At 43.3% G+C, this 12834-nt stretch overlaps 1 protein-coding gene across 1 annotated transcript in view; it reads right to left on the bottom strand.

Annotated features, from left to right (window-relative positions):
* The window catches only part of LOC120027899 (trichohyalin-like), a 160231-nt gene that overhangs the window by 24374 nt on the left and 123023 nt on the right, over positions 1 to 12834 (bottom strand). The window contains exons 26-27 of the mRNA XM_038972994.1: positions 11121 to 11230; positions 10941 to 11015 (exon numbers count right to left, since the gene is read on the bottom strand). Of these exons, the coding sequence (XP_038828922.1) occupies positions 10941 to 11015; positions 11121 to 11230 (185 nt within the window). The remainder of the gene's footprint in view (positions 1 to 10940; positions 11016 to 11120; positions 11231 to 12834) is intronic.

The raw sequence follows: 12834 nt of genomic DNA, 5'->3' as shown, positions 1-12834 counted from the left end.
AGGATGGAAGTACAGAGAGGACAGGACAGAGAGAACAGAGAGGACAGAGATGACAGAAGGATAAAATGATAGAGAGGACAGAAGGCTAGAGAAGACAAGGGTAGAGAGGACAGAAGAACAGATGACAGAAGGACAGATGGACAGAGTGGATAGAGATTACAGAAGGATACAAGGACAGAAGGGTAGAGAGGATGGAAGGATAGAGAGGACGGAAGGACAGAGAGGATAGAAGGATAGAGGACAGAAGGATAGAGAGGATGGAAGGATATAAATTACAGAAGGATAAAAGGCTAGAGAGGACAGAAGGATAGAGGACAGAAAGACACACACACACACACACACACACACACACACACACACACACACACACACACACACACACACACACACACACACACACACACACACACACACACACACACACACACACACACACACACACACACACAGCGGAAGAAGGAGAGACATTCTCAGCATGACGGCGGTATGGAGCTACAGGGGGTGGAATGATGGATGACGGGAAGACCACTTTGATCTCTGAAGAACAGTGTCAGTGTGTATGTGTGTGTTTGCTGACGGCGGGCAGGAAGTAATGTGTGTGTCAGGTGTGTGTCTTTCTCTGAGATTCTGAATCAGAGAGGAGTGTGTAACACGCACACACCTACGAACGCACACACACACCCACACCAACACCCGCTGTGATCACACACTCCCCCCTGGTGGGAAAGGTGACCTAGTTAGCAGGTGCAGCGTTTAGCTGAGCTGAGTTTCCTGTCTCAGAACATCCAGTCATCTTTAGTAAACAAATTTGCCGCTCAGGGACAACACACACACTCTCAAGGACACACAAACACATACATATGTAATAGGTGTACATCATGTGTTTCTGGTAAGGGGGTCCATACCTAGTTAAGGCGCTTTGTGTCAGTGTTTCTCCATCCTAGTCCTGGGGACCCTAGGGGGAGCACAGTTTTGTATTTGCTCTAGCACTAACATTAACACACCTGATTCCTAGGGATGTAACGATTCTCCGATAAGCATCGGTCCCTGGTTCAAATGTTTAAGATACTAGTGCATTGGTCAGCAGACCCCAAACCGATCCAAATGTAGCATGCATTTGTCAGAACATTGATTTAAACATTACGAATTGCCAGTTGCACATTATTTTTTTATTTTTTTATTCTACCTTCTGAAAATACCTCATCTTTTGTGACAACTGATGCGTCCTGTCCTTCAGTGTGGAACTAAGCATGTGTCATTTTGAATGTCAAACAACCCCAGATAATATCAGTAGCCGGTAGTCAAACTGTGCATTGTGCCCAACTTCATGCGCTGACCAACGCGAGTTAGGCGGCATCTTACACATGCTCAAATGTTTATGTGTTGAGTGACAACCTTTGCAATGTGCTAGGTTATTATTGTTATCTATGTGCTGAAAATTGTGTTTTACCAGAACAACTTTCATCTGGCAATACCTGCTGAACAGAGCTTACAATAGGTTTTATTTTGATTGTTCAGGTTCAACATCAGCAATAGTTTTGGTATATTTTTTAAATATAATGACATAACAAGGACCGAGGTGCACTGCATGGCCGAAGGGAGAAGAGAAGATCACTCTGTAAAAACGTCCAAATGGTCAAAACCATTTGATTTTGAAATGGGGGTGAAATCCAAAGTTGTGCTATATATTCATTGGCTATGTCATAGCTCATTTGTAAATAATAAATATTGATATATTACTATCGCAAACACTTAATCTGCAAAAATGATGTCTTGCCCATTCACCCTCTGAATGGCATACATACATAATCCATGTCTGAATTGTCTCAAGCCTTAAAAATCCTTCTTTAACCTGTCTCCTCCCCTTCATCTACACTGATTGAAGTGGATTTAACAGGTGACATCAATTAGGGATCATAGCTTTCACCTGGTTAGTTTGTCAAGGAAAGACCAGGTGTTCCTAATGTTTTGTGCACTCAGTGTAGACACTATAATGATATATAATGTTAAGATAGACAGTATAATGATACAGTTGAAGTCGGAAGTTTACATACACTTAGGTTGGAGTCATTAAAACTAATTTTTCAACCACTTCACAAATTTCTTGTTAACAAACTATAGTTTTGGCAAGTCGGTTAGGACATCTACTTTGTGCATGACACAAGTAATTTTTCCAACAATTGTTAACAGACAGATTTTTTCACTTATAATTCACTGTATCACAATTCCAGTGGGTCAGAAGTTTACATACACTAAGTTGACTGTGCCTTTAAACAGCTTGAAAAATTCCAGAAAATGATGTCATGGCTTTAGAAGCTTCTGATAGGTTAATTGACATCATTTGAGTCAATTGGAGGTGTACCTGTGGATGTATTTCAAGGCCTACCTTCAAACTTTGCTTGACATCATGGGAAAATCAAAAGAAATCAGCCAAGACCTCAGAAAAAAAATTGTAGGCCTCCACAAGTCTGGTTCATCCTTGGGTGGCAGCATCATGTTGTGGGGGTGCTTTGCTGCAGGAGGGACTGGTGCACTTCACAAAATAGATGGCTTCATGAGGAAGGAAAAATATGTGGATATATTGAAGCAACATCTCAAGACATCAGTCAGGAAGTTAAAGCTTGGTCGCAAATGGGTCTTCCAAATGGACAATGACCCCAAGCATACTTCCAAAGTTGTGGCAAAATGGCTTAAGGACAACAAAGTCAAGGTATTGGAGTGGCCATCACAAACCCCTGACCTCAATCCTATAGACAATTTGTGGGCAGAACTAAAAAAGCGTATGCGAGCAAGGAGGCCTACAAACCTGACTCAGTTACACCAGCTCTGTCAGGAGGAATGGGCCAAAATTCACCCAACTTATTGTGGGAAGGTTGTGGAAGGCAACCTGAAACGTTTGACCCAAGTTAAACAATTTAAAGGCAATGCTACCAAACACTCAATTAGTATATGTAAACTTCTGACCCACTGGGAATGTGATGAAAGAAATAAAAGCTGTCACGCCCTGGCCTTAGTATTCTTTGTTTTCTTTATTATTTTAGTTAGGTCAGGGTGTGACATGGGGAATGTTTGTGTTTTGTCATTTTGGGTGGTTATATGGTAAAAGGGGTGTTGGGTGTAGTGTATGAGTTTGTGTTGAGTGAATGTTTCTAGGTATGTCTATGGTTGAGTGAATGTGTCTAGGTATGTCTATGGTTGCCTGAGTGGTTCTCAATCAGAGACAGATGTCTTTCATTTGTCTCTGATTGGGAGCCATATTTAAGGCAGCCATGGGCATCATGCATTTGTGGGTAATTGTCTATGTGTAGTGTTTGTGTCAGCACTATCTTTCTGTATAGCTTCACGGTCGTCTGTTTTGTTGTTTTGTTTAGTTTTATAGTGTTCGTGTCGTTTTCGTCTTCTTTCTATAATAAAGAGGATGTACTTTCCACACGCTGCATTTTGGTCCTCACTCTCTTCGCAAGACGATCGTGACAGAATTACCCACCAATGCGGGATCAAGCAGCGTGATAAGCGGCAACAGGAGCAGCGCAAGGAGGAATGGCAATGGGAGCGTAATCTGGACTACACTACGTGGGAGGAGATCGACAGGTGGGCGATCGACCCAGGGCGAGTGCCGGAGCCCGCCTGGGATTCTCTGGCGCAGTGCGAGGAGGGATACCGGCGAATGGAGGCAGCACGACGACGCGGTAGGAAGCCTGTGAGTCAACCCAAAAAATGTCTTGGGGGGGGGCTTAGAGGTAGTGGGCCGAGGGCAGGTAGGAGACCTGCGCTCACTTCCCAGGCTAACCGTGGAGAGCGGGAGTACGGGCGAACACCGTGTTACGCAGTAGAGCGCACGGTGTCTCCTGTACGTGTTCATAGCCCGGTGCGGGTTATTCCACCTCCCCGCACTGGTAGGGCTAGATTGGGCATTGAGCCAGGTGCCATGAAGCCGGCTCAACGCGTCTGGTCTCCAGTGCGTCTCCTCGGGCCGGCATACATGGCACCAGCCTTACGCATGGTGTCCCCGGTTCGCCTACATAGCCCGGTGCGGGTTATTCCACCTCCCCGCACTGGTCGGGCGACGGGGAGCATTCAACCAGGTAAGGTTGGGCAGGCTCCGTGCTCAAGGGAACCAGTACGCCTGCACGGTCCGGTATTTCCGGCGCCACCTCCCCGCCCCAGTCCAGTTCCACCAGTGCCTACACCACGCACCAGGCTTCCAGTGTGTCTCCAGAGCCCTGTTCCTCCTCCACGCACTCGTCCTATGGTGCGTGTCTCCAGCCCGGTACCACCAATTCCGGCACCACGCACCAAGCCTCCTGTGCGTCTCCAGAGTCCTGTGCATCCTGTTGCTGCTCCCCGCACTAGCCCTGAGATGCGTGTCCCCAGCCCGGTACCACCAGTTCCGGCACCACGCACTAGGCCTAATGTGCGTCCCCAGGGTCCAGTATGCCCTGTTCCTTCTCCCCGCACTAGCCTGAAGGTGCGTGTCCTTAGCCCGGTGCCTCCAGTTCCGGCACCACGCACCAGGCCTACAGTGCGCCTCACCCGGCCAGAGCCATCCGTCTGCCCAGTGCCATCTGAGCCATCCGTCTCCCCAGCGCCATCTGAGCCATCCGTCTCCCCAGCGCCATCTGAGCCATCCGTCTCCCCAGCGCCATCTGAGCCATCCGTCTCCCCAGCGCCATCTGAGCCATCCGTCTCCCCAGCGCCATCTGAGCCATCCGTCTGTCCCGAGCCATTAGAGCCGCCCGTCTGTCCCGAGCCGTCAGAGCCGTTAGTCAGTCAGGAGCCGCTAGAGCCATTCGTCAGTCAGGATCTGCCAGAGCCGCCAACCAGACAGGATCTGCCAGAGCCGCCAACCAGACAGGATCTGCCAGAGCCGCCAACCAGACAGGATCTGCCAGAGCCGCCAACCAGACAGGATCTGCCAGAGCCGCCAACCAGACAGGATCTGCCAGAGCCGTCAGCCAGCCATGAGCAGCCAGATCCGTCAGCCAGCCATGAGCAGCCAGATCCGTCAGCCAGCCATGAGCAGCCAGATCCGTCAGCCAGCCATGAGCAGCCAGATCCGTCAGCCAGCCATGAGCAGCCAGATCCGTCAGCCAGCCATGAGCAGCCAGATCCGTCAGCCAGCCATGAGCAGCCAGATCCGTCAGCCAGCCATGAGCCGTCCAGCCAGGATCCGCCAGAGCCGTCCAGCCAGGATCCGCCAGAGCCGTCATCCAGCCAGGATCCGTCCCTCAGTCCGGAGCTGCCCCTTATCCTGGTGCTGCCCCTTATCCTGGTGCTGCCCCTTATCCTGGTGCTGCCCCTTAGTCCGGTGCTGCCCCTTAGTCCGGTGCTGCCCCTTAGTCCGGTGCTGCCCCTTAGTCCGGTGCTGCCCCTTAATCCAGTGGGGTTAATATGGAGGGTGGCCATTTGGAGGAGGCTACGAAAGCGGGTAGTGACTATGGTGGGGTGGGGACCACGACCAGTGCCAGAGCCGCCACCGTGGACAGACGCCCACCCAGACCCTCCCCTAGACTTTATGCTGGTGCGCCCGGAGTTCGCACCTTAAGGGGGGGGTTATGTCACGCCCTGGCCTTAGTATTCTTTTTCTTTATTATTTTAGTTAGGTCAGGGTGTGACATGGGGAATGTTTGTGTTTTGTCATTTTGGGTGGTTATATGGTAAAAGGGGTGTTGGGTGTAGTGTATGAGTTTGTGTTGAGTGAATGTTTCTAGGTATGTCTATGGTTGAGTGAATGTGTCTAGGTATGTCTATGGTTGCCTGAGTGGTTCTCAATCAGAGACAGATGTCTTTCATTTGTCTCTGATTGGGAGCCATATTTAAGGCAGCCATGGGCATCATGCATTTGTGGGTAATTGTCTATGTGTAGTGTTTGTGTCAGCACTATCTTTCTGTATAGCTTCACGGTCGTCTGTTTTGTTGTTTTGTTTAGTTTTATAGTGTTCGTGTCGTTTTCGTCTTCTTTCTATAATAAAGAGGATGTACTTTCCACACGCTGCATTTTGGTCCTCACTCTCTTCGCAAGACGATCGTGACAAAAGCTGAAATAAATAATTTTCTCTACTATTATTCTGACATTTCACATTCTTAAATAAAGTGGTGATCCTAACTGACCTAAGACAGAGAATGTTTACTAGGATTAAATGTCAGGAATTGTGAAAAACTGAGTTTAAATGTATTTGGTGTATGTAAACTTCCGACTTCAACTGTATATAATGATAAGATAGAAAGTATAATGATATTTAATGATAAGATATAGACAGTACAATGATACATAATGAGAAGATAGACAGTATAAAGGGAAAGGGGGATACCTAATCAGTTGTACAACTGCATTCAACCCAATCTCTCTGTACATAATGAGAAGATAGACAGTACAATGATACATAATGATAAGATAGACAGTACAATGATACATAATGATAAGATAGACAGTACAATGATACATAATGATAAGATAGACAGTACAATGATACATAATGATAAGATAGACAGTACAATGATACATAATGATAAGATAGACAGTACAATGATACATAATGATAAGATAGACAGTACAATGATACATAATGATAAGATAGACAGTATAATGATAATATACAGTACAGTGATATATAATGATAAGATAGACAGTACAATGATATATAATGATGAGATAGACAGTATAATGATAATATACAGTACAATGATATATAATGATAAGATAGACAGTACAATGATACATAATGAGAAGATAGACAGTACAATGATATATAATGATAAGATAGACAGTATAATGATAATATACAGTACAATGATATATACTGATAAGATAGACAGTACAATGATACATAATGATAAGATAGACAGTACAATGATATATAATGATAAGATAGACAGTATAATGATAATATACAGTACAATGATATATAATGATAAGATAGACAGTATAATGATAATATACAGTACAATGATATATACTGATAAGATAGACAGTACAATGATACATAATGATAAGATAGACAGTACAATGATATATAATGATAAGATAGACAGTATAATGATAATATACAGTACAATGATATATAATGATAAGATAGACAGTATAATGATAATATACAGTACAATGATATATACTGATAAGATAGACAGTACAATGATACATAATGATAAGATAGACAGTACAATGATACATAATGATAAGATAGACAGTACAATGATCCATAATGATACGATAGACAGTACAATGATACATAATGATACGATAGATAGTACAATGATACATAATGATAAGATAGACAGTATAATGATAATATACAGTGCAATGCTATATACTGACAAGAGAGACAGTATAATGATACATAATGATACGATAGACAGTACAATGATATATAATGATTAAGATAGACAGGATAATGATAAGATAGACAGTATAATGATAAGATAGACAGTACAATGATATATAATGATAAGAGAGACAGTATGATATATAATAAGATATAATTATAATACGATAGACATAATAATGATATGACAGACAGCAAAATTAGATATAATGATAAGATATCATTGTATCTCATTATACTGTCTATCTTATCATTATATCTCATTATACTGTCTATCTTATCATTATATCTCATTATACTGTCTATCTTATAAGAGTACAAATTGAAGAAGTGGCAGAAACCAAACTATTGGGAGTGCAGCTAGACAACTGCTTATCATGGTCGTCTCAAATAACTAATCAATGTAAAAAAAAAATATTGAAACAGCATGCATAATCAGAAGGATAGCTAAATATTTACCAGGAAACATTCTTCAGCAAATAACACAAGCATTAATTGAGAGTCAGGTGAACTACTGTTCTGTGGTCTGGGGAAATGCATCATCAAGTGAAGTTAGGAGGCTGCAGAATGCACAGAACAAAGCAGCAAGGATTGTTTTAAGGTGGAGATATGGTTCTTCTGTTGCAGTCATGCTCAATGCTCTTGGTTGGTCATCAATCGACAAGATAAAAAAAAAAAACATGCTTATTTTATTTCATAATATACATAATTTAAAAGGGCCAAGTTCTATTCACAACGGTATTCAGTTGGTAAGAGACAGACATTCCGTAAATACTAGGAATAGATTGTCCACCATCTATGCGTTATCCAGACAGAAAAGAGAAATAGGCAAAATAACATTTCGATTTAGACCAATAAAGAAATGGAATAAATTAACTGAGCAAACTAGAAACCTTTCAATATATAAATGTAAACATTATTTTTAAACAATTTAAATATAATACATAGAAATGTTGTGGGTCTATAGTAGATGAATATAGTCTATAGTAGATATTTTTTAGATTGAGTATTTATTGGGTCATTATGTTAGTATATTATGTATATTTGTAATAGTGTGTTATATGTGGATATGTGTTTGTATTATAAATTGTATTTTAATGTTTAAGGACTCTTGGAAGATTAGTCCAAATGGGGACTAAAAGAGATCCAAATAAAATAAAATAAAATAAAATTATATCATTATATCTCATTATACTGTCTATCTTATCATTATATCTCATACTGTCTATCTTATCATTATATCTCATACTGTCTAAGATAGAAAGTATAATGATATATAATGATATACAGTGAATTCTGAAAGTATTCAGACCACTTGACTTTTTCCAAATTTTGTTACGTTACAGCTATATTCTAAAATTGATTAAATTGTTTGTTTTCCCTCATCAATCTACACACAATACCTCATAATGACGAAGCAACAACAGGTTTCAGATGCTTTTGCAAATGTATAAATGGCCATAAGTATTCAGGCCCTTTACTCAGTACTTTGTTGAAGCACCATTGGCATCGATTACAGCCTCGAGTCTTATTGGGTATGAGTCTACAAGCTTGGCACACCTGTATTTGGGGAGTTTCTCCCATTCTTCTCTGCAGATCCTCTCAAGCTCTGTCAGTTTGGAGGGGAGCATCACTGCACAGCTATTTTCTGGTCTGTCCAGAGATGTTCGATGTGGTTCAAGTCTGGGCTCTGGCTGGGCCACTCAAGGACATTCAGAGACTTGTCCCGAAGCCCCTCTTGCGTTGTCTTGGCTGTGTGCTTAGGGTCGTTGTCCTGTTGGAAGGTGAACTTTCGACCCAGTCTGAGGTCCTGAGCGCTCTGGAGCAGGTTTTCAGTAAGGATCTCTCTGTACTTTGCTCCGTTCATCTTTCCCTCGATCCTGACTAGTCTCCCAGTCCCTGCCGCTGAAAAACATCCCTACAGCATGATGCTGCCACCACCATGCTTCACCGTAGGGATGGTGCCAGGTTTCCTCCAGACGTGACGCTTGGCATTCAGGCTAAAGAGTTTAATCTTGGTTTCATCAGACCAGATAATCTTGTTTCTCATGATCTGAGTCCTTTAGGTGCCTTTTGGCAAACTCCAGTGGGCTGTCATGTGCCTTTTACTGAGGAGTGGCTTCTGTCTGGCCACTCTACCATAAAGGCCTGATTGGTGGAGTACTGCAGAGAATATCACATGTAGTAACCAAAAAAACTTAAACATATCAAAATATATTTTATATTTGAGGATCTTCAAATAGCCACCCTTTGACTTGATGACAGCTTTGCACACTCTTGGCATTCTTTCAACCAGCTTCACCTTGAAGCTTCACCTGGAATATGCTGAGCACTTGTTGGCTGCTTTTCCTTCACTCTCCGGTCTGACTCATCCCAAACCATCTCAATTTGGTTGAGGTTGGGTAATTGTAGAGGCCTGGTCATCTGATGCAGCACTCCATCACTCTCCTTCTTGGTAAAATAGCCCTTACACAGCCTGGAGGTGTGTTGGGTCATTGTCGTTTTGAGAAAAAAAGATGATAGCCCCACTAAGCCCAAACCAGATGGGATGGTGTATCGCTGCAGAATGCTGGTTAAGTGTGAACTCTAAATAAATCACAGACAGTGTCACCAGCAAAGCAGCCCCACACCCTCACACCACCTCCTCCATGCTTTACGGTGGGAAATACACATGCGGAGATCATCCGTTCACCCACAACGAGTCTCAAATTTGGACTCCAGACCAAATTTCCACCGGTCTAATGTCCATTGCACATGTTTCTTGGCCCAAGCAAGTCTTTTCTTCTTATTGGTGTCCTTCAGTCGTGGTTTCTTTTCAACAATTCGACCATGAAGGCCTGATTCACACAGTCTCCTCTGAACAGTTGATGTTGAAATGTGTCGGTTACTTGAAGCATTTATTTGGGCTGCAATCTGAGGCTGGTAACTCTAATGAAGTTATCTTCTGCAGAAGAGGTAACTCTGGGTCTTCCATTCCCGTGGCGGTCCCCATGAGAGCCAGTTTCATCGTAGCGCTTGATGGTTTTTGCGACTGCACTTGAAGAAACTTTCAAAGTTCTTGAAATGTTCCGTATTGACTGACCTTCATGACTTAAAGTAATGATGGACTGTCCTTTCTCTTTGCTTATTTGAGCTGTTCTTGCCATAATATGGACTTGGTATTTTCCCAAATAGGGCTATCTTCTGAATACCGCCCCTACCTTGTTACAACACAACTGATTGTCTCAAATGCATTAAGAAGGAAAGAAATTCCACAAATTAACAAGGCACACCTGTTCATTGAAATGCATTCCAGGTCACTACCTTATGAAGCTGGTTGAGAGAAACCCAAGAGTGTGCAAAGCTGTCATCAAGGCAAGGGGTGGCTATTTGAAGAATCTCAAATATAAAATATATTTGGATTTGTTTAACACTTTTTTGGTTACTACATTATGTGTTATTTCATAGTTTTGATGTCTTCACTATTATTTTACAATGTTTAAAATAGTAAAAATAAAGAAAAACCCTTGAATGGGTAGGTGCTGTAAAACCTTTGACCGGTAGTGTATATAACGGTAAGATAGACAGTATAATGATAAGTACGGTACTCAGTATACAGTATGTGAATGATGTACTCACTGTTTCTCCTCACTGATGATGAGCAGCACCTTGTTCTGACCTCTGATCTTAGCAGCTAGACTCTCACTGGCAACCCTGACACACACACAGAGAGAGATGCATCATACACTGGGCTGGCAATCAGAGAGTGTGTGTGGGTGTTTCCTGCTATGTATCTGCGTGTGTTGGTGTCCTACCCACCTCTGCTCTTTGACCCAGCGGTTGACGTTGGCCATGACCACCTGGCTCTCCTGGCGGAGGTGTGTGTTGTCAGAGTACGCCCCCTCCACCTCCAACCGCAGTGTGTCCAGCTATAACACACACACACAGCCTTGTACAGCTAACCTTGTGGGGACGAACAATTCAGTCCCATTCAAAATCCTATTTTCCCTAACCCCTAACATAACCCATACTCTTACCCTAACCTTAGCCCAAAAACCTAACCTTAATCCTAACCCTAAACCTAACCCTAGCTCCTAACCCTAACTCTTAACGTAATTCTAACCCTTACAGAGATATGACCCTTACACATGACACCCCACAGACAACTCAAATGTGCTTGGGAATCTGTTAAGAAATCAACGGTCGGATTGTTGATCGATTTTCCTAAACTTTTAAGGGTCTAATTAAAGATCTTGGTTGAGTTTCAAACAAAAACACAGCTTCACAGCACCAGTACTGACTTGACGGAGAAAAAGACAGAGCTTCAACTGAATAACAGGTTGAGTTCTCAGCCTTTCACAGTGTCACATTGAAATGCCCTTGAGGTCAGCTCACCCAGTGTTTCACCTTATCAGAATATTTGGCTTTAGTTGTACAACTTATGTCAGTAACACATGTTAAATTCTCATGCATTGGCTCACTACGTTGTGCATGTACATAAGGAAGGGGATTGCGCCTATAGAATACATCATGTCTAAAAGATGTATCATTTCAGAATAAGTGGTGCTGTAGCTCTGCTGGTCTGTCTGTCTGGAGCATGGAGTCAGGGAGAGAGTGGAGGGGTCAGACAGGATGACATCACTCGACAGGCTCACAGGGAAGGGAGAGAGAGAAAGGTGAGAGAGGTTCAGATTGAGAGCCAAGGGACTGAAGCAACAGAGACGACACACAAACAGACGAGCGGTCAGACCAACACCACCCCTGACATCCTGACTGAGCTGAAGGAGCTCAGAGACATGGTGGTGGAAAAGAGAGTGGAGTTGACTGTCACCAAGACTGAACTGAATAACATTGAGTCCAGACTGAAGGACAGTGAGGACATGGTAGAAGAGCCACGATTTGAGCTTAGGCTCACCAAGTTTAAGGTAGAGGAACAGAACGCAGGTAATGAACAGATAGATATGTATGAATTATGTAAGATAATTATGTAAGAACATTAAAATATTAACAGATTTTGTTCCCATAATTCCAGGACAAGCGGCTGAACTGTCAGCCATGAGGGCCAGAGTGCCAGCCAGTGAGAAGGAGGTGATGGCTCTTAGAGAGGAGCTGAGCATCACCACTACTGAACTGCAGCTCCAGAAGAACAAGGTGGAGGAGCTGGAGAAAGACAATACAGGTAAAGCACCACTATGTAGAGACATTAACATTTGTTTGGTTCATTGTGAAGTCAGTACAGTAAAAGATCTACAGATAATTCCAGGACAAGCAGCTGAACTGTCAGCCATGGGGGCGAGAGTGACAGCCAGTGAGAAGGTTGTTGTCACGGATTCCCCTGGTACCGCTGCCCATTCCGCGCACCAGCTCCGGAGGTCTACGTCACCGGCCTCTAGGCGTCACTGAACTGTTTCATTACGCACACCTGGTTCCCATTCCCCCTGATTAGTAATTGTATATATGTGCCCTCTGTTCACCAGTGTCCTGGTGGGTTATTGTTCCCATGTCCGTTGGTCTTGTGAGTACCTGTGCTTTG

The sequence above is a fragment of the Salvelinus namaycush genome, chromosome 33, assembly GCF_016432855.1.
Source record: "Salvelinus namaycush isolate Seneca chromosome 33, SaNama_1.0, whole genome shotgun sequence".
Lineage (NCBI taxonomy): Eukaryota > Metazoa > Chordata > Actinopteri > Salmoniformes > Salmonidae > Salvelinus > Salvelinus namaycush.
This window is presented reverse-complemented; position numbering and strand designations above follow the sequence as displayed.